This window comes from Perkinsus marinus (genome assembly GCF_000006405.1).
Source record: "Perkinsus marinus ATCC 50983 genomic scaffold scf_1104296971228, whole genome shotgun sequence".
NCBI lineage: Eukaryota > Perkinsozoa > Perkinsida > Perkinsidae > Perkinsus > Perkinsus marinus.
Genome location: NW_003202153.1, coordinates 146,073 through 165,112, shown reverse-complemented (window position 1 = coordinate 165,112; position 19,040 = coordinate 146,073). Strand labels below are relative to the sequence as shown.

At 49.3% G+C, this 19,040-nt stretch overlaps 10 protein-coding genes across 10 annotated transcripts; all 10 read right to left on the bottom strand.

Moving 5' to 3' along the window:
- Nucleotides 1-275: 275 nt before the first annotated feature.
- On the bottom strand, nucleotides 276-1,766 carry Pmar_PMAR020262 (cytochrome P450, putative; the record flags this gene model as incomplete). Its single annotated transcript, XM_002767041.1, has 6 exons — nucleotides 276-570; nucleotides 856-998; nucleotides 1,047-1,233; nucleotides 1,287-1,432; nucleotides 1,510-1,655; nucleotides 1,700-1,766. The coding sequence occupies 6 exons, from the start codon at nucleotides 1,764-1,766 to the stop codon at nucleotides 276-278; spliced, it is 984 nt and encodes a 327-aa protein (XP_002767087.1).
- Nucleotides 1,767-2,178: 412 nt separating this feature from the next.
- On the bottom strand, nucleotides 2,179-2,582 carry Pmar_PMAR020261 (hypothetical protein; the record flags this gene model as incomplete). The annotated part of the gene is made up of 2 exons (XM_002767040.1): nucleotides 2,179-2,280; nucleotides 2,388-2,582. The coding sequence occupies 2 exons, from the start codon at nucleotides 2,580-2,582 to the stop codon at nucleotides 2,179-2,181; spliced, it is 297 nt and encodes a 98-aa protein (XP_002767086.1).
- An 828-nt stretch (nucleotides 2,583-3,410) lies between these two features.
- Pmar_PMAR020260 (Cullin-3, putative) lies at nucleotides 3,411-7,396 on the bottom strand (the record flags this gene model as incomplete). Its single annotated transcript, XM_002767039.1, has 23 exons — nucleotides 3,411-3,519; nucleotides 3,576-3,652; nucleotides 3,703-3,797; nucleotides 3,933-4,036; nucleotides 4,091-4,171; nucleotides 4,275-4,374; nucleotides 4,519-4,586; nucleotides 4,636-4,792; nucleotides 4,917-4,971; nucleotides 5,018-5,198; nucleotides 5,260-5,322; nucleotides 5,451-5,594; nucleotides 5,651-5,729; nucleotides 5,777-5,874; nucleotides 5,927-6,017; nucleotides 6,141-6,264; nucleotides 6,316-6,389; nucleotides 6,530-6,656; nucleotides 6,704-6,760; nucleotides 6,820-6,889; nucleotides 6,937-7,021; nucleotides 7,206-7,319; nucleotides 7,357-7,396. 23 exons carry the CDS (start codon nucleotides 7,394-7,396, stop codon nucleotides 3,411-3,413), a joined length of 2,193 nt encoding a protein of 730 aa, XP_002767085.1.
- Nucleotides 7,397-7,828: 432 nt separating this feature from the next.
- Nucleotides 7,829-8,378, bottom strand: Pmar_PMAR020259 (conserved hypothetical protein). Its single transcript, XM_002767038.1, has 4 exons — nucleotides 8,277-8,378; nucleotides 8,143-8,231; nucleotides 8,038-8,098; nucleotides 7,829-7,926 (listed from the first exon to the last, which is right to left on the bottom strand). Exons 1-4 carry the CDS (start codon nucleotides 8,355-8,357, stop codon nucleotides 7,900-7,902), a joined length of 258 nt encoding a protein of 85 aa, XP_002767084.1. The 5' UTR covers nucleotides 8,358-8,378; the 3' UTR covers nucleotides 7,829-7,899.
- A 156-nt stretch (nucleotides 8,379-8,534) lies between these two features.
- Nucleotides 8,535-10,650, bottom strand: Pmar_PMAR020258 (glycylpeptide N-tetRadecanoyltransferase, putative; the record flags this gene model as incomplete). Its single annotated transcript, XM_002767037.1, has 16 exons — nucleotides 8,535-8,546; nucleotides 8,594-8,683; nucleotides 8,731-8,796; nucleotides 8,869-8,950; nucleotides 9,017-9,099; nucleotides 9,176-9,266; nucleotides 9,318-9,397; nucleotides 9,444-9,531; nucleotides 9,577-9,638; nucleotides 9,692-9,761; nucleotides 9,806-9,906; nucleotides 9,958-10,054; nucleotides 10,107-10,272; nucleotides 10,319-10,385; nucleotides 10,432-10,500; nucleotides 10,549-10,650. 16 exons carry the CDS (start codon nucleotides 10,648-10,650, stop codon nucleotides 8,535-8,537), a joined length of 1,326 nt encoding a protein of 441 aa, XP_002767083.1.
- Nucleotides 10,651-10,958: 308 nt separating this feature from the next.
- Nucleotides 10,959-11,594, bottom strand: Pmar_PMAR020257 (conserved hypothetical protein; the record flags this gene model as incomplete). The annotated part of the gene is made up of 5 exons (XM_002767036.1): nucleotides 10,959-11,047; nucleotides 11,078-11,166; nucleotides 11,212-11,305; nucleotides 11,356-11,476; nucleotides 11,523-11,594. 5 exons carry the CDS (start codon nucleotides 11,592-11,594, stop codon nucleotides 10,959-10,961), a joined length of 465 nt encoding a protein of 154 aa, XP_002767082.1.
- A 371-nt stretch (nucleotides 11,595-11,965) lies between these two features.
- Pmar_PMAR020256 (WD-repeat protein, putative) lies at nucleotides 11,966-14,954 on the bottom strand (the record flags this gene model as incomplete). Its single annotated transcript, XM_002767035.1, has 10 exons — nucleotides 11,966-12,106; nucleotides 12,351-12,453; nucleotides 12,508-12,610; nucleotides 13,945-14,036; nucleotides 14,072-14,178; nucleotides 14,224-14,304; nucleotides 14,347-14,459; nucleotides 14,506-14,622; nucleotides 14,673-14,708; nucleotides 14,861-14,954. 10 exons carry the CDS (start codon nucleotides 14,952-14,954, stop codon nucleotides 11,966-11,968), a joined length of 987 nt encoding a protein of 328 aa, XP_002767081.1.
- Nucleotides 14,955-15,059: 105 nt separating this feature from the next.
- Nucleotides 15,060-15,920, bottom strand: Pmar_PMAR020255 (hypothetical protein; the record flags this gene model as incomplete). The annotated part of the gene is made up of 3 exons (XM_002767034.1): nucleotides 15,060-15,097; nucleotides 15,529-15,594; nucleotides 15,770-15,920. 3 exons carry the CDS (start codon nucleotides 15,918-15,920, stop codon nucleotides 15,060-15,062), a joined length of 255 nt encoding a protein of 84 aa, XP_002767080.1.
- A 1,581-nt stretch (nucleotides 15,921-17,501) lies between these two features.
- On the bottom strand, nucleotides 17,502-17,741 carry Pmar_PMAR020254 (hypothetical protein; the record flags this gene model as incomplete). Its single annotated transcript, XM_002767033.1, has 1 exon — nucleotides 17,502-17,741. A coding segment is annotated over one exon (240 nt), but the record flags the coding sequence as incomplete, so codon positions are not given.
- Nucleotides 17,742-17,773: 32 nt separating this feature from the next.
- Pmar_PMAR020253 (hypothetical protein) lies at nucleotides 17,774-18,246 on the bottom strand (the record flags this gene model as incomplete). The annotated part of the gene is made up of 2 exons (XM_002767032.1): nucleotides 17,774-17,960; nucleotides 18,008-18,246. 2 exons carry the CDS (start codon nucleotides 18,244-18,246, stop codon nucleotides 17,774-17,776), a joined length of 426 nt encoding a protein of 141 aa, XP_002767078.1.
- Nucleotides 18,247-19,040: the final 794 nt, after the last annotated feature.

Here is a 19,040-nt window from a genome sequence, read left to right as displayed (position 1 = left end):
ATGTTCCTTGGTAGCCCTACTGCTTTGTCATGGCAGTATTGTCGAGAAGTGATCGCAAGACGAACAGCTCGGCATTCATAAGTCGTTGACCCGGGAGCTCTCCACGCTCGGGAGTTGCTGACTGAACTCGAAAATAGAAATGTCGACTGAAACTATCAAATGCACATTAAAAAATCATTCAACAGACGAACATCTTCCTATGAAAAAAGATGCTCGATAGGTTAACGGTTAACCATTGATCCGGTTGAGCGAGCATGACAATCGCTGTAGTGCAGTCAGATGTTGTTCATGACGCTAACTTCATGGTATTCTTTCTCCACAGTTACCCTGGCCATTGAGATTTCCAATTTTTCGGGTCTGAAGGTTAATTTAGATTTCGCCTCAACATGCGATATATCAGTAGCATTCTTGAAATCTTCGAAGTATCGTAAAATCATCGCCAAGATGAGGGTGCCTTCTTTGATCGCCATATGCGAACCGGGACATCGTCGAGGACTCGAACCAAAGCCTAGGTGTTCTTGACTTCGTGCTCGGTCTACGCAGCCATCAGAGCGTAACCAGCGTTGCGGCCTGGAAAAACGATAATGTTATACATGGACGCAGATAGGAGTTCCTATGGTCCAAAATGGTCTGGTGTGCCATGGACTTGCGCTTGTATTTCTTGAAGCCCAAGTTGTATTTGCAAATTTGTCAAACTCATTATTGGAAAGATCACCTTTCAAGGGTGTAATGTGATATTTCTGCGTTTGCGGTTCCACATGCATTGTTGAATCTTCGCTATAGTCCTCACTCACATTTGGAGGGAAATGTGCGGAAAAATAGAGTCCTCCAGTCTGATACTTCCGATGAACTCACCGGAAAGAGGTGCCACCCTCAGCGCTGCTTCGCATCCGCTTGCGCAAAAGAGATACTATTCGAGTTCCCGTGGGCAAATGGAAACCACATACTGATACATCGGCTGTGCATTCGTGCACCAGTAAGGGGGCTGCAGGTTGTAGCTAATGAACAGATTTAGGAGAAGAGCAAAAGAAAATACAAACGCTCACCCGCAGAGCCTCGAGTATGCAACTTTCCACGAAGGGTAGTCTCTCGAGGTCGTCGTCGGTTTCCGGATCGCGGCCTAGGGTGTCCACCTCGGCTCGAGCTCTCGCTTGAACATCGGGGTAGAGACAGAAGTAATAGAGGCACCAGGAGAGAGTGGTCGCTGTAGTCTCACTGCCAGCGAGGAAGAATCTTCAGCAAACACGGAGCTAATCAGATGATTATCGCAGTGGGGTTCAATTTACGTCACGAGGTTCCCTTGGAGGTCTTGCTTGTCCATATGAAGCAGCTTGCTAAGTAGATCTGCTTGCCTAGATTCGCTCACTGCTGCTCTCCGCTGCATCGCAATCTCATCCGCGAAATTATTCAGACGCTCGACGCTCACGTGGAACTGATCAATGATTGTCATCTTCAGGAATCTACTGAGAACAACCGGTAGAGATTCCACCGTAGGGGATGTGGTCCTACCTTCCTCATCATTGGGTTCAAATTCCAAGGGAAGACGTTTCGAGTGAAGAATGGGAAGGCTGCAAACTGCAAAATATAAGTTAAACCTTCGACAAAATCCGTTATCGCCTGAGCAATCTCCTGAGGTTTGGAGCCCACATGAATGCCTGAACAAGACGGAGACGAATTGCTGACGGAATCACTTGCTCACCATCAGGATTGAGGAAGAAGGAATCCATACCAAACGCAGTGAGGCATAAGATGTCGAGGGTGCACATCATGAACCAGCTGGTCGGCTCCCACACAACTCTACCATCACAAGCTAAACCTCGCAGTTGTCTGACCTGGGAGCGATCTCATAGGACAGCGGAGCGATGGCGGAGTCACTAGTCTCTTGCCGACGACAGCCATCGCCGGCACCATCTGTGCAGAGTGATGTGCATTCAATGCCGGTGCTGCCAGTCTCCTGCTGCGTTTCCAATCCTCTCCCTCGGAAGTGAACATGCCAGAGATCGGCAACAGCTTGCTCCTATTGACTAATCTAATGAGGCTATGGGGACGCTCTTTGAGAACTCCTCTTATCGCCTCGGCATCCGTCAAGACGACCACATCTCTGCCTATAATTCTAAAATAGACAGTCGTCGTGATCAGCGTGGTCGAATAGGCAGTTTCATAGTGCATATGAACGAACTACTTCGTCGCGAAAACATCGCCATACGTATCGGCCAGGATCTCGAGTCCGTAGAGGAAGTGCTCGATTGACTTCGGAACGAATCCCAAGAAGGGGATGCGCTGAAAGAAGTCATTCCACGATCATGAGCGACTTCCGATTGGAACACCATTAAGGATATCCGTAATGGCAATAACCGCGGTCGGACCGAGAGGACAGCTACACTCACCCCAGTAGTTCCACCCAGCTTGTCGATGAGCGATACTCGACGTCTGCGTCGCTTGATGGCCCGGTAGGTGCATATGGCGGCTACCACAGCTATCCAGGAGGCAGTGACGCCGATAGAGCGGCGACGGTTGACCAAGAATGCGGCAGCCTTATTGGGGAGTTCGCGAAGGATATCAACAATCAACAACGAGTCCATGACTGCAGAATGGGCACCACTCTCTATATTCTGATCGATGCTGAATAGAACCGGTGAGGATTAATCGCAGAGGGAAACCGCTGGGTGTGGAAGGATGTCGAGGGCTCCGTGGAACGACAAACCGGAGCAAATCGCTCACTGAACGATAAGACGGAGAGCAGGTGTAAGCGACTGATGTTATCTCAAGCTTTCAAACCTTTTACCCCCCTGATCCGGCTACACTCATGGCCAGGGGTGATAAGAAAAAGTTTCCGAATTATTTTTCTGATAGCGAGGGCATAAAACAGACAGGACCTAAATTATTTTTCTGATGGACAGCGTTTAATGCAGTACTCGACCGATTCCTACTGACCCCTCTGCAATCGATACACTAGAAAGACGTTACGTATCGTATTGGAGAGATCGACCCACTCTAAGTGCACGCATGTGAGCTGATACAATGATCCCCACAACCAAGTCCGAAGTTCCTATCAACCTTGACACCTCTCACAACTCGCTCTTCGTGAGTGTCACGGGTAAAAGCCTAGTAGGCTTAGCCTACACGTGAGCGGCAAAATATTATTCATACATGGGTCATATTCAAGATAATAGCGTCTGACCCCGTCCACTGATCTCCTCCGCCCTGCCCAGTGCTCATCGAAGATTGTCCGCTCAGGCTCGACTCAACTCATTTCAACTCAAGTACCGAGTCTGCAGGAGGAAGGATCTATGCAATGATAAAGTATGGCTACTATAGTTATTATATATGCTACTGTGACCACTGCTTTTCACAGCAACAGGATTGGTGCTGAACCATCTGTCTGGACAGTTACCAACACGGTTAAGATTTCAGGCCAAATAATTGTACGTCTTATGATCATGAGGACAGCGTTCAAGGAATTCCCGCTCAATCAAATGTTCAATTCGCTGCTTTATGAGCTGGGGAGCTGGCAGGAACCTAAACAACCGCGCCGTCCATTAACCCCCCACTGGAGGAAGACGGAGGAGCCTTGCCTCTGCGATAACTGTCTGGTAGCCTCGACGACTAGCGAGTTGTGATCCAGCTGCTTCCTGCTCTTCATGATGCGTACCTTACATAATCACAGAGGCAAATGTGGTCATTTCATTAATGTACCCTTACCAGTACGGCCTCTACAATGTGCTTCCGATCTTCCTCAACAGCCTGGGGTACTGCACTTCCAACTTCCACACTGGACGCAGACCCCCCGCCTGCATCTGGCAAAACGTTATGACTGACAACAACCATCTTGAGAAGAACTCACCTCTACTAGTGGAGCTGTTAGCCAGGGCTATCAATGGTACCTGAGGATGTTGAGCATTAACTAGCGATACAGAGTCAGTTCGAGTTACGCACCTTCACGCTTCGGACACGCGACTCGAATTCAGCATTGACGCGGAAGATATCACCGGCAGTGGGCTCCTTGGACGCATTGAGGCTCTCTCGCAACAGCACTCTGTGAACGTGGTGGTGCTCCATTATATCGGCTACCATTACTGACGTTTCTCACCGAACTTTTGGATTCACGTATAGGCTCATAAGATGCCTCTTGATCTCGGCATTGTCTTCTCGCTCGGACCTCTCATCCACGCTGGGATCATCCCCTCTCCCACAGTTCAACGAAGATCTTATCAGCTCGTAACTGACTCAGACATCGTGTGTTGCTGAGACAGAGAAACCCTGAACGACCCTACCTCAGTGCATCAGACGAATTGAACAAGAGTAGTATCATCGCTTGGTAAGTACTGACAGTGAGGACATATGGATGGCGTCCCACTCTACTCCGGACATCCGCTGAAGCACAACAACGATCGCACTCAGAAGAGACCCCATATGGCCTGGATGATTTCGCTAGCCCGAGATCGGGTGGACCACTAGCAGGTCCCGCAAATGCCGATTGCTTCTGATCACAGCCATGGTCAAAACAACGAAGCCTACCGGTTCCGTAGTTGAACATCCAAGTAAGTCTTCTGCCACTGTGCTTCGACAGATAGAATGTTTCAAATCTGCCAGTGGTGATGTTTGGTGCGATAGGGGGACCCTGTGGCTGCTCACCGATCGATCAGGCATTTCATTTCAACAGGTATCTCACATCCCGGAGGGGAATGGGTCGGCCAAAAACCAGAAGTACAGACCTGAGCAAGCGACACACTGTAAACGTACGCGCCTAATACAGCTCGAAACGCATACACCCCCTCACCTTCACATCTAGCTCACAATGAGTTTGGGACGGTCCATGCATGAGCGAGGCGGACGACGACAAAGACTGACTGTAGCTACGACTCGTGTCCTGAAGCCCAGCCCTCATACCATCACATGAGATTGCCTTACTCGACTCAGACTGACGTCCTTCAACATTCCCTCCAACTTAGAGGTGTACTGCTGCCCACACTAAACCAAGCACATCATCAAGTGCTTCAATGCTTGCCTGACTTACCTCGGCCCTCAGTTTACTCACTACTAACTTCTCTGCTTCTTCCACATTCGCTGACGACGGCCTGGGAGATCCGTAATGACGAATATGACAGAGTGAATCAGACTCGTACTTAGAATTGAGTAGACGCCGACACAAGCTAGTTCGGTAATAGGATTCGAAAACGTCCTTGTCAATAAGGTATCTGAACATAAAGGAAGTTCGAAAAACACAGCGGAGCGAAGCTGGCACTCATATCGACATACCGGAATACGCTAATGACCTGGTCCACGTTAGAGTGGAATTCTGCATCTGTCATGTCTTTCAACCTGACAGACAACGAACACTCTCACACCTCCACAGGAGTTGCCAGGACCAAATAGAACGATGATTCACCCTCGAAGAGAAGCATGCACAGAAGCATCCGAGGATAGTGGTGGGGTAGCGGATCGGTTACCTTTTCCGCAATAATTCATCCAAGTATAGACTCAAGTAGTAAGCGCATTTCGGGCTGTTGTTGAGTGATTTCTCGAAGGCCACCTTCATCTGGTTGGAGAATTCCAGGGAGCCTCGGAAGGCTTGGGACACAATCCCCTCGAACCTGCCTCATGCAGCGAAACATACCCTTCCAGAATAGAGGAATAGTAACTATCTCACTTTTGTCGCAGAGCCAACAACTTCTCTACGAAACACACAGGCGCGTTGACGGTGGCTTCGTCAGCGATCAAATCGGCGACTATAACGGAAGTTATATGCAAAGGATCCAACACGACTGCCCCTCACTCGCTGCACCAATGCTCTGCTGCATGATCTCCGCTATGTCAGTGAGGGTCTCGGGTATACGAGAAAAAAGGGAGTACATCAAGCGAAGTTCGGACACTCTAAGAGAGGGAGATGCCCTTCCGATAGCAGCAGCAGCAGGAACCTCCTCACCTGGCCTCAGCAAACATGACCTTACAACCACTACTCTCCTGTTGTATCAGCATCTTATAGTGACGACCAATCCATACAGAATCGAGAACCTCTTGCACCTGTGGGAAATCAAGCCTCAAATGACAACCCCGCGACAACAACAACCTGTGCGAGGGGTCCACACTATAACGATGAGGGGGCCTTGACGACACCGACCTCCACCGATCGCGCTTGCCTACCTTAGCCATAGTCAGAGTTCGATCCATATAAGTTTCAACTCGCTCCCTCTCCTGTCGCATTCTGCTATCAGCCTTCTCGAGATACTCTCCTACTGTATGTCGTTCTATGTACTCGTTGGCCTGATTATGGACATATCAACCAGCTTCGCTCCGCTCACATTTTTGACCCACCTCTTGAGTGTAGAAGTCTCGTATGAGCGCTAAGTAGTTGACCTCGAACCAAGAATAGTAGACGTTTTCGCTATCTGCGAGTGGAGACCCTCCGCCACCACTGATGTTACTATCCCTATCAGAAACCGATGGCGAGGAGGCGTGCAAGAATTGTTCAGCTCGGTAGCCTACAAAGACCCCAGGTTCGTTTCCCAGCGACTGCATTGTTCAATACCTGTTTCAGTGTGCCCAGATAAAGTCTGTATATCGGAGAGCTCCACAAGCATGGACAGGGCGCTCTTGACGAGCTGCGGGTCTGTTATCGTCTCACCATGGAGTTCACGACGGAGTTCCGCAAGGATCTGAGACCTCCCCCCTCGTGAATTACTATAACTACTAGAAGTACCACCTGTCCGATGGCTCTCCCTCTGACTCGTGCATCGCCTATGACAGTGTCTCGGAACAACTGAGAGAGTTAACAACACAAGTAGCTCCCCGATAGCTCCAGTGTACTACTTCTACTACCCTCAAGCCCATATCATAGACAGGTACACACTGTTGAGTATGTTGCCGGACGTAGTTCCGATCCATGTACCTACAAGTCTTGACTACCGCATAAAGGGTCCAAAGACCCCGTAACACATTAGAATATCTCGGATCATCCCCATGCTCATCTTGTGATCTTCCCACTCGATCTTCAATCGGGCAAGTAGGTCCTCATCAGCACCTATCGTGACAAGAACCTCTCTTGAGGGTCTATAGACCACCACTACCCGATATTGACTCGACTAGCTACTAACCAGAGCTTCAATACTCAATGAATATCGTCCATGCTAGATCTATTACTATTCCCATGCACTAGCTATCACGTCATAACAGCGGAAGTGCTTTGCGGTACTATCAAGTACTACTTTCAATACAGCGTTTGGAGACTTCCATCAGGTGAAGAGCCACTGTCTCTTCAACTCCCTTGTACAGCTTCATACCATACTTATGCAGTACCAGATTATACCTGACCGCCCAACCTAGCCACAGCACTGCTAGCCAGCTGGCAGACACTACCCATTCCGATAGAGCTCTTCAAAGGATAAATGACTTGCATTATGATTGTGTATCTGCTGTATCGCCGACTTCAACGATTCCCAGGTGCCTACTGGAACCGATACGACTGATACAAGACCCCACACGCCCAAGCAAGTTAACTACTCCAACAGAGCTCTTAATACAGCAATTCCGAACCTAGGATGGCGCTGAAGACCATAACAGTAGAGCGAGCGTCGTAGTGATTCGAGTGTTAGCAGAAAACTTCTTATAAACCGTAAATTCAATCCCGCTATTACGAGCCGCCTCTCGCTCGTCTATTGGCTCTCCCGCTCGGAAATGACGAAAGCCCGCTGCAGCAGAGGACACTCCCGAAGCCCTACTCCGTGACATCACAGCGAGAAGAATCAATCAACACGGAAATGAGCCCAGATCAGAGGTACCTCCCGAACTAGCTTCTTTGTGACTATCAAGCAACGCGAATCACTGAAATGTAGCTGAAACGATACTGGCAGTAAAAATAGTCTTTGGTATCGCCACAATCACCATCATTTTGTATTGTCCTCACGCAGTCGTCGAGGCAGTAGCAGCCTACCAAGAAAGAGAATCACCAAGTATCCGCAATAAGGCCCTTCTATGGACAATAGTATTCCAGATATAATTTTTCTAAACGCCATTAGAAAAGTAGTAATGAAAACTCACGTTCATCTGTGCCTGCTGGAGTTGATTCATCTGGTCGAAGAACTGACACTCTCGTTCGTATCTGATCATATCGTCAAGTTCGGGATCCTCTACCCAGGAGCTCACTCGAAGAAGACTGGAACCGCGAGCACTATCGCCGACACTACAGCCGTCCACACAATGTGGCCTCCCAACCACCGACCGTTAGACGCCAGCTGACCAACACAAAATAAGCGGTGATCAATACGGACCTGGACTACCTTGCTCAACCTGTTCTTGGCCACCTTCAGCTTGGGGTGCTCTTCCAAGAAGCCAGACATGCGAGACACTACTGCTCCCATTTATGTAAGGGTATACTGTTGAAAGGAAACTGCGTTGAGGAAGAGATGGTACGAGCAAAGCATCAGCTCAACATTATGAATATCGAAACTATCTGTAGTATTATTGTACCAATTCAGGTAAGACTCATCACGCAGAACACCAAACAGTAACAAGGTCGACACCCCGACCAACCCCGTCTACAGTAGGACCTACCACAACACGATAACAGCGGAGCGAAGCAACAACAGTATACTACCAGGCCCATGTCCTGAGGCTCCATGAAGGGACATTTCCAATTGTATAAGTAATATTGGAGATCTCCATCACCCCGACCAAACTTCAAGTCCTGCATAGCATCAGAAATCCACTGCGATAAACTCCATCGAGAATTACTTCCAGAAACTCGTTGTTGTCCATGAGATTCAACGCGTTGAACACATCAAATCCTTCTTTCTTCGCCTGATAGGTACAAAGCGGGATATAAACCAATCACACCCAAGAGCCAGAGTCGAACCCCACAATCCCTCTTACCAAAACAAGGGCATCAGCCATAAGTTGCTTCAAGCTGACAGTGTTAGCCACATTGTAATACGAATAAGCTGCGAAAAGGGTCCTGAAGACACCAAATATGACAAACGAATGGTAGTAGTAGCAGCAGTAGTAGTAGTAGCAGTAGTACTTGTGCTTCTCGTTGCCAAGGACGGAACTCGGGAGAGAATAAAAAGACAAAAAGTCAGTAACCTTTCCGTTATCCTCCCGAACCTGAATCAACGACCATCATATAGTGCATCTCAAGGAGCTCCAACAAATGTCACAAAGGACCGACCCATGAGCCTACGTAAGTCTGTATGACGTTTTCCCTGGGTAAAAGCCAATGGCCGACCTCATGCTGTGATAGCACGGGATGAACTTTAAATTTCGACAAGTATCTGCGACATCACAGCGATTCCTCCAACACGATCAAAGCTTCATAGTATTACTCATTGAGTAACTTAGTAACCTGCTTTCTGTCCTTCATTTCCATCGGCCTCAGTCCGGAGATGCTAGGATGGTCGGCGACCTACTATCACCACCTCCACTAAGGCAGCAAGCTTGGTCGCCACTACCTTATACAACTTTATGCATCTCGCCATAGTCATCCTAGGAGCCAGGCGTGTGAAGCCAACCTCACAGAGCTTCTTAGGGTTCAAAGACCTGCATGCTGACCATAAAGCACGAGTCAATGAGACATACACTAACCTGTGGTGATACCGTGCAGCAGTGACAGGACGTGGAAGTATAGTTCCCGACGTATACACAGCCTGCCAACAAACAAGTTCTTTCATATTCACCACAGCTCCCGTCCAAGTATCACCTGCCATCGATCAGTCAAGTTAACCCTTCTGGTGATCTCCTTGATAAGAACTGGAGCGAGGCGCTTGGACCTGAGATGAAACCAATAGCGTTCCCATACACACTCCAACCTCACCTGAGCTTCTTATGGACACACAAAAAGTTAATCTCGGCTGTTCGCAACTCGTCGCCGCGAACTTCCATCGTTGCAGGGATACCAGTAATAAAGCCCACCAACTAGGATAGCAGCATATACCTATACCAAGCCACCGCAGAATGCCCCAGTACCTTTCCATTAGCCTTCACTCTCACTCCAAAATGCCACTCTGGCACGTAATGCGGAGGGGTCAGGGCCCATCGAAGAAACTCCGGGCTGTAGTCAAACCTAAGGATGGACATTCATTGTGAAATTCGACTGAGACTAGCACACGTTCTACCTGAACATTGCCTCGTCATCCTCGACATAGTTCTCATTAAGAAGTGTATAAACTTCCTGGATCTGTTCCGGATCATTAACGTCGATATTCGCCCACTCGAATGCAGGTGGGAGGTTGTAGGGCTCCTTAGGAATATCAGACACCTTTTTAAGCTCATCAATAGGACCTAAATATTCCTCCACAGAATGCCAGAAAAAAACCAACAAGGTCACCTCGCGCCTCTTGGGAAACAGGGTCTGCATCTAGCTGCGGTACCGGTTGTGTATTCCAAAACTTATGCTACCACAACCGAGTCAACATCACTGAAAATAGTACTCCTACTTACTGTCTTAGGCGAGGTCGCGGCGGGCGCTAAGCGCATCTTGTCCAGCAGTTCCTTGATTTCAGCCTGTTCCTAAGCCACCACACTCTCTAACGTTGAGGACGACATCCACTCTACTACCACATCCCCAACCTTCTCAGTGCTAACGAGAGGCTTCACCTTTTCTGTATCTTCAGGCGTGGACCCGTCCAATGTAGTCTTCTTGTTGTTGTCGGTGGACATACTAAATTCGCTGTCTAGAAACTAAATCAAGCCTCTTGTACTGAGCATCAACTTCAGAGGTTCTGATGTAAGACTCCTTACATGAATACCGGTTTAAGAAAGCTAACCTTCAATGAATTCCACCAAAGAACACCATGCCTGAGACGGCAAATCGATCACTAGGGCGGGCGCTAAAATCAGCGCAGGATCCAATACTAACTCCCAGCGAACCCAACTCTTCCCTAGTGGAAATCGTCACTGCAGTAATGCATGAAATAAATCAATCTAGTAGAGACGTTATCGTAACACGGAAGAAGAGCCCCAATTCATCACGCTGGCGCCTCTATTTTCGTCACATGCTTCTGTACATACTTTTGCATGGTACACATGTTCACCACTGGCAGCGGTATAATACGACCTGAACAGCAGCACATTGACACTAATAGACTTGAAAGCTCCTTGCCCAGAGCAGCGTCAGGCTTAATGTTTCTCTTATCCGTCTCCTCCTGCAGGTTGTGGGACTTGATGTAACCCCACCTACCACCAAACCAGTGTGGACAGCATTGAAGTTTACAAGACTACAGCTTCTTAGTGATATCAACACGGCTCGCCTTAGGTGCACCCACGATCGTGCTCAGCTCAGGGGAGAGGGCACACAGCTGATGCAGGCCAGTAACTGTTCATAGGCCATAACAGGTCACCATCACCCTTCATGCAAGGCCTCACTATGCGGACCCTCCTTCATCACACGATGCTGTTTCTTACGCCTGGTCCTCTTCGGCTTATCCTGCTGCCCAGTGCCACCGACCACAGGGCCGCTGGCAGCCAAGACACTACTGAAGCGAGCCTGAGCCGAAACATGCCCATCATCACCAGTGTGTGTCACCGAGCACCTGGATGAGGTCGGTGATGGGAGAGACCCCTCCAGTCCTAAGCAGACTGCGGCCGAAGAGCTTAGTCAGCATTGGCTAATACAGATGCTTCGTGAGAACAAGCTGCCTGCACTAGTTTAACGAAAGTTTCGTTACGAAACGCATATAAATTACCGCGCGCCACAAAATCGTGCTAATCGTCAGCAACGAATAGTCGTCCCATTTCGAATAGTCAAAGACACCGAGTCGACATAGGTAAGATGTAAGTCAGCAACACAACGAGTGACAATCGACGACAACTCGTAAGGAGACCTTGCAGAGGGACGAAACGGTCACTAGGGCGCGCGTGTGCATGCGTGCAAAACCTTTCATACCACTCCTCTCACAAATTACAAACTCGGCAACTCTTCTACAACGTAACGCACGTTTGGTAAAATACGAGAAACAGTAACGTTATCGTCTTCTCAATGCTTCCATATTTTAACAACTTTATCGCGACCAGCACTGACTACTCGTGCGCCGTCACCACTCCAATTAACAGCGAAGACCTCATCTGCATGGCCGGGCAAGTCTTCCTTCAACTTACGCTCAACGGCATCCCAAACCTGACCATCACCATGACGAGGATGAGCTCATACAATGTGGCAAAATATGCACAAAGTCAACTGCATGCGTTGCTGATAATGTGGAGGAATATATGCTCGCTCTCACCAGCTGAACTCGGCACTTTTCTCATTAATCATACAACCCTAGAGAAGTGCTCCCCAAAAAACACCTCCAAATATTCATACTATCACTAACACATGCACATATTTTCACACACTGGCCCATACCACTCCAATCTCTGACCTTCACAGTGGAATCCTTAGACCCAGAGACAAGCACACAACTATCAGCTGACCACGACACCATATACACGTCAGCCACGTGACCACGTAGGGCGCAGATGAACCTACAACGGTGGAGGATCCAGGCCCAGGGATAAGGGCATATCCCGAAACGCTACTTTCCAGTGACCCCGTCCCAGAAACGTACAGACTTGTCAAAGCTAGCGCTAGCGATCATGCGCCCATCTGGGCCGGTATGCGGATCCTGATCCACGCGTGATCCTGAGAAAAAAATCACGTCATAAGATCAATGTGATGATTTTATGACATGAACCTGATTTTTTTGCTCAGATCAACAAAATTGGGATCATGGGACAGGATCATGCATCATTCTCGTGATCCGTAGATCACATCACCCATGATCCTGTCAGTTTTAGATCGGGATCGTAGATCATGGATCAGTGACCTAAAATTGATAGATCACGACTCACGATTCATCAGTGATCCGATCACGGTCGATCACTTGCACGAATCAGTATTGATGAGGCACGCGATCAAGAATCATGGCGGAGCGATGCTGCTTCGCTCCGTTTGTTGCGCATATTCGAAAGACAGAATTTAGTAAGTTGCATTGTAGTTAGGTTGCCTGACGCTTCTAGCGAGATAAAAATATACTTCGCTTCTATTTTCTTCGACGAAAACAATGGAACCCAAAAGATACTCAGGGGAAATATTGGCGGCAAGTTGCCGCCGGCAACGACGTCGCCAGGCGACAGCGTGAGCAGTGGGAGAAAATTACGATCGACATCAACTCGTTGTTTGGGGTAAACTACACTACCAAAAATCTCAAGCAGATGAAGGAGGATATGACACGGGGTAGTCTGGTGTATTCCTCCATCCGCCTTCCTTCATCCAAGCCTTAGATGGACGAAGACTGCGTGCGAATGTATGGATCTCCTTAGTATGCATTTACAAGGGAATCTTCGTGCCACGAAGTGTGTAGGGATCAGGATCACGGATCACGAGTAGTGTAACATAGCAAAAAAGCCCCGTTACAGGATCACGGCATTTTAACGCGTAAAGTACCACTGATCCGTAAACTGATCCTTTTGATGGATCAGAAGCTTGATCCAATATTTGATCCGGATCAGATGGTGATCCCTCGGGACCGAATGGATCACGGATCAACGAAATTTCTCAATTCGTCTGAGAATTTCTCAACCCCTTGATCTTTGGATCACGGATCAAGTTTTTTCTCAAGAATCATAGATCAGGATCAAAAATGAGGTTCACGCGAGATCCAGATCACAGATCACGGATCAGTATCAAAGTTCATGGATCGAGATCAACGGTCAAGGATCAGCATCAAAGATCACGGATCGAGATCAAGAATCGCAGATCTGACTCACGCATCTCGGATCACGAAAGATTTGGCTCAGACGTCAAGATCAACGAGCGATCTGGATCATGTGCTTGATCCGTGGATCAGGATCCGCATACCGGCCCTGGGCTGAACTGGACATTGTTGACTACTTTCTGATGGCCCGTTAAACGGCATAGAGGTTTTTCACCTGATCAATTTCGTGGCGCGCGACACAACCACCAACAGCACTCACTGTCCATACTCCACAGGAACATTGTGAAATCGTCACTGCCAGAGAGAATCCTCTCACCCACTCCTCCTGTTCGCTGGATCATCTTATTATACCTCCACCGGAACACCATCACCCAAAAACTGCCCACAGAGCCCGCCTCTGTAAGGCCCTCTCCTTGAGCTCAGCCACGGCAGTCTCGGTCGTCGCTGGCTGGTCCTTCTCACCAAAGCACCCGGTCTTCAACGTCACATAGTCCTGTCGTTAGTTCAGTGATGTCCCTCGCCTCGCCTCGCTACCTACCGTATTGCAGCACACCGTATTAAGCCAATGCGCGCGGCCCCTGAACTCCCTCAGCATACGGCCATCCTTAGTCGACCAGGCCTGATGTCCTTAATCATCACCAACCAGCAACAACTCCAGTACCTTCAACATTCTATCACGACTGCCTGATATGATGTAGCCCTCTCCTGTCCACCGTAGACACGTCACAGGTGCTGTGTGAGAAGTGAGCGCATACATCACAGTATAGTTAGAACCTTAACTCGCACAATATGTCAGCCCAGCCCTGCAACAACAGACTACCATCCCACACTCTAACGCTCATATCCTTCGACCCAGCAGCGATGTTGGGCACTAACTGTCCATCACCCAACAGGTGGAAGGGTTGCCAAGTACCACATGTGATAGGACCAGTATGGCCTACCAAAAGGACGGTCCTCCACCTCCTCCTCCTCCTCGTGCACGCCTACCCTTCAGGGTCCCTAACTTCTGGCCCTTGGCCCCATCTCAAACAATAGCAGTCTTGTCCATACCAGCAGACAACAGCCTCTTGCCGTCTCCCGACCAAGCAACGAGGAGCACCAATGCCGGCTGCCGATGCGTAGCGCTGTATGACCAACACCGGTTGAGCCCAGTATGGTACCACCCTAGAGCCTACCTTGCAAGTGTGTACAGGTGTCTCCGTGAACAGGTCCCACAACCTCACAGTGCAGTCCCCCGACCCTGTTGCCAACCTCGAACCTGATTTCCATCCGTCACCCCATGGGGCCTCAGTTGATCGCTGGAAATACCATCAGGGCTAAAAGCAGCGCAAAGTACAGAGTCCGTGTGGCCCGTCATGGAGAATGTGCATCGTGTCACAGGTCGTACTCGGAAACGTGCTGAGGGATGGTATCTACCACGATAATGGAGACCATTTAGTGACCCATAGCAGCTGATCACACAGAAAAGCGAACAGGATCCTATATCAGAGTATTTCATAAGGATTGAAAAAATTCTGTGAGCTCCGTGTGGAATTAGAAAACTTACGTATATTTTGCTGCTCTAACACTCTTTGTAAACACGACAGCAAAAATGCGTAGTTGATCGAAAAATGCTGATATTACTCTGAGTTGGAATAAAGGACCTATATTCCAACACGGAGTACTATAAGCAGACCGGAGGCAACTCGTCGTACTTACCGCACTCTGAGGGTCTGCTCAGCAAAAGGCTCAGCCTCGAGTGCCATCCATGCAGCGTGTAACGTTGAGGACACCTCCTGTGTGCCTACAAGCCACCTTCATCATAATACTGCCACCACCACCACCACCACCCAGCCCGACCTACTATCATTCAACACGAAGGAATAATCAGTGTCCTTTATGTCATCTCGCAGGTCCTCATCCTTCGCACCTGGCAAGCCACTTACAGTGTCATCATTCCAAATATCACTATCCATTTACTTGGGCAATATCACAGACGAGTAACTCTTTCAAAAGAGACTGCAGCTCTGCCCGATCTGTATTCAGGGGCAGGCTTAGCTCGGACCCCGTGCCAACCCCTGGAGTCACCACAGACTACTCCACACCAGAGACCTTCATATACCAACCATCTGCACTGACAAACTGAATGATAACAGTTTCTTCGGCCGATATCGCCGGAGCTTCCTTCTTTTTCTTCCGAGCCAGGACCTTGCCCTTAGGGGCAGTCCTCTTCTTTGGAGACACCGGTGTCACCATCATCCTGAGTCACACACACTCGAGAGCAAGATTCACAGAGGGCCCAAACTCAACCCAAGAGGGCAACTCGTGAGACACAATAGCTCGATAAAGCAAAGACCGGCGACCAAAGTAATCACAAGGAGACGGCCGAAGGGCGAAAAACATATACAACGTTTATTATATTGCTTATCGTAAGTTCTGAGTTCAGCACTGGGTAAGCACCTGAGCTCGGCACTGGGTAAGAGTGACATCAATAAGAAAGGTGACTTTGTGTGGTACGAAATACAACCATCCACGCATCAATGTCATATTCAAGGGCCCCTGAGTCGGAGGGCATGCTATACAGTCAGGCCAACGAATGATACAATCATAGTGCTCGTCGTAGCAAGAAAGAATGTCGAGCTGTTCTTGAAAGAACCTGGGTATTTACGCTTGCCGTATTGACGAAATTTTCCAACATCCCTATCGAGTTAGCCAGAGGAACGAAAACAATTATTCCCCGTATGAAGTAGCATAGCAAAGGGTTGATACAATACATATAGAGAGAAGACAGCGACAAGTGCTGGGATCGATGATGATATAAGAAGTCATCCACCAAATAATAACCGATAATGCATGATGCCGGGATTGAACCCGAGACCTCTAGATGACTTGAAATTATTCAAGTAAACCACGTTCCATGGTAAAATTACACCATGGGCAATTTGGTCAGCCAATAATGCACGACATGAGTAATCATCGACTACAATAGGCGCCACACGATGATGTCAACGAGTGACACCTTCGCGCGCCACGAAATTGGAAGTTAACATACAAGCAGGGACGCCCTTCAAACCAAGTACTCAGCCAAACGAAGTCTACTAATCATATCCTCCAACACCTGTGGCAGGGCTCATTCCAAACCTAACCAAAGCCCACTCACTTCTGACACTCCCATAGTGGCCTGGTGAGCGCGGTGCACTCCTCGACTTCAGCAGCAGCAGCAGCGTTGGAGCCATACGCCTCCCATTCCTACCTCCATAGTCGGAGTGTTTCCTTAGGAGCTCAGTGAAAAGGTCCGTGGTCATTCTCGACTGATGCACCAAATGACGCTCCCTGGAGTACCTACCAGGACCCCTACCCCCACGAGCTCCAGCCCGGCCCTACTCATCCAAGGGCCCTTCAACTAACCAAGACTGTGCATCAGCGCTCTCCACTTGAGTGTGACTATAAAGGCACTGATCCCCACAGTAGCAATCTCGCCCTCTGGGGCAAATCTGCGACTTATGCATTTCACGTAGGCCCTGCAGAACGACATAGAAATTTCAACCATGGAAAACATGCTAATACTTCAGCGTGTGATCTATCGTGACTGAACTGGCAGGCGCCTCCTCGTCTACATCCACCATACTGGAGCTCATCTCGAAATGCCCTAGACATGTCACCAACGAGCCTCAGCCTATACGGGTGCCTCGTATGCGCATCGAAAACTCCCTCACTGGAGGGAACACACGAGTTAACAACTCTTCCACTTGGTAACGATGGCCGCCCATGTAGACTGTGGTGCACGGGCTGATAGTGAAAACAGCGGTTCGAATACTCTATTCATGGACACCCTACCATCGAGCTCATCCTCCTGCCCACTTCCACTGCCCTTCCTGGTGTCCACGTCTCCCTCTGAGTGTAAGCCTCAAGTACCGAGTCCGCCACCGCCTGGGTGCACTCCGGACAGGTACAGGTCATGGCCCCCCAGGCAATTCGAAGGGAGGTCGATACGGCCATAGCTTGAGGAATGCTAGGCTCCTGGGCCACACGATTGAGTGAGCTTGCAGAGCACGCGATAGAACAGGAGGTTGCATGCTGAAAGTGGACACAGGATTCCCTTGGGATCGTCACGCGCCACGAAATACCTCTCCAGGCTTGCTGCTAGGCAGACCCTCCGACATCAGACTCCAGCTACCAGAGGCTGTTGACTGAGCCGAGGATCCCCTTCGTGAGCCCTTCCCCTCATCATCAGCATAGTCCCCCTCAAGGCTCCCGGCTATCGATGAAACCCTGTCCGAGTGCCCTGGGCCATCACTGAAACCCTCAATGTCCACACAGCGCGGCTCCATTGCTCCCCTCACCTCCCTTCATGATGCTGTCCCTTGGGGCCTCCGCAAAAGCGGTTATGGCCTGCCCAACCAGCTTTGCCCTTGGGATGATGTGGCGTCTCAACCAATCTCAACGTGCCCGCTGGTGACCCGCTACCGCCCCTAAGCTTACTACGCCGAGAGGAGCTCTCCACAGTTTCCCCAGGATGAGCAATCCTGCCATAGCCCCCCCGCAGTCCAGTTCCGACGTCTAAGGCCTTTACATACGACATATAGTGGAAAGGAACCCAACAACGAAACGCCATCCGGACACTTCACAACTCAACCCACCGACACAACGTGACAGCGTTAAACATGCAAACCGGATACCAGCTAAAAGGGGTAATAAATAATTGAATAATATCACCACGAAGACTCAGTCTATCCCCATCATCTCCTGACCCGAGGTCAGCATGAGCATCTGCGAATGACCCCCTCCGTTCGCTCACGTCTCCCCCGGTTCTGTATTCACCTGCATTATTGTTAAGACCTCCATCAACACTCTGGAAATGACTCTCCCCAATACCACCGCGAGAGCTTCCGCTTGCATCTTCGAGAGAGCCCTCACTCGATATGTTACTCCCATCACCCAATGGATTCTACATCGAACTGCCTGAGGCCCAGGAGCCTGCCCAGGGGTCGGAAGATGCCCCGAAGGTATCGGCCGGGTCCCTGTACAGCCAACTACACCTCTTCCAGATCGATTTGATTTTAGCCCGAATCATTGGTAATTTACCCCCTTTTATTGAGAACATGCTCTTCTTTTCAACTTTTTACCGGCTGGTTTCAATGCATTAACTGAAATTGCTGGTCTACTTCAATTATTAAAAATTCGAATAAAATATCAAATGGATCTGCGAATGCTGTAGGATCATACCCCCACCCGAATGAGTCACTCTCACTGCTTCTGCCACCCTCGAGAGAACCCCTCCTCCCGACCTCCTCAATCACCCAGTCCGCTATTACCCGAACTCGCCGCCGAACCCAGTCGTGCCTGCCGGGGTCTTTTCTGCTGTTGTGATGTCTC

Coding starts and splice junctions, on each gene's coding strand:
- Pmar_PMAR020259 (XM_002767038.1), bottom strand. CDS start 8,357: ATGGGAGCAGTAGTGTCTCGCATGTCTGGCTTCTTGGAAGAGCACCCC. Junction 8,099..8,142: donor GCGGTTCCAGTCTTCTTCGA/GTGAGCTCCTGG, acceptor CGATATGATCAG/ATACGAACGAGAGTGTCAGT. Junction 7,927..8,037: donor TCCAGCAGGCACAGATGAAC/GTGAGTTTTCAT, acceptor CTTTCTTGGTAG/GCTGCTACTGCCTCGACGAC.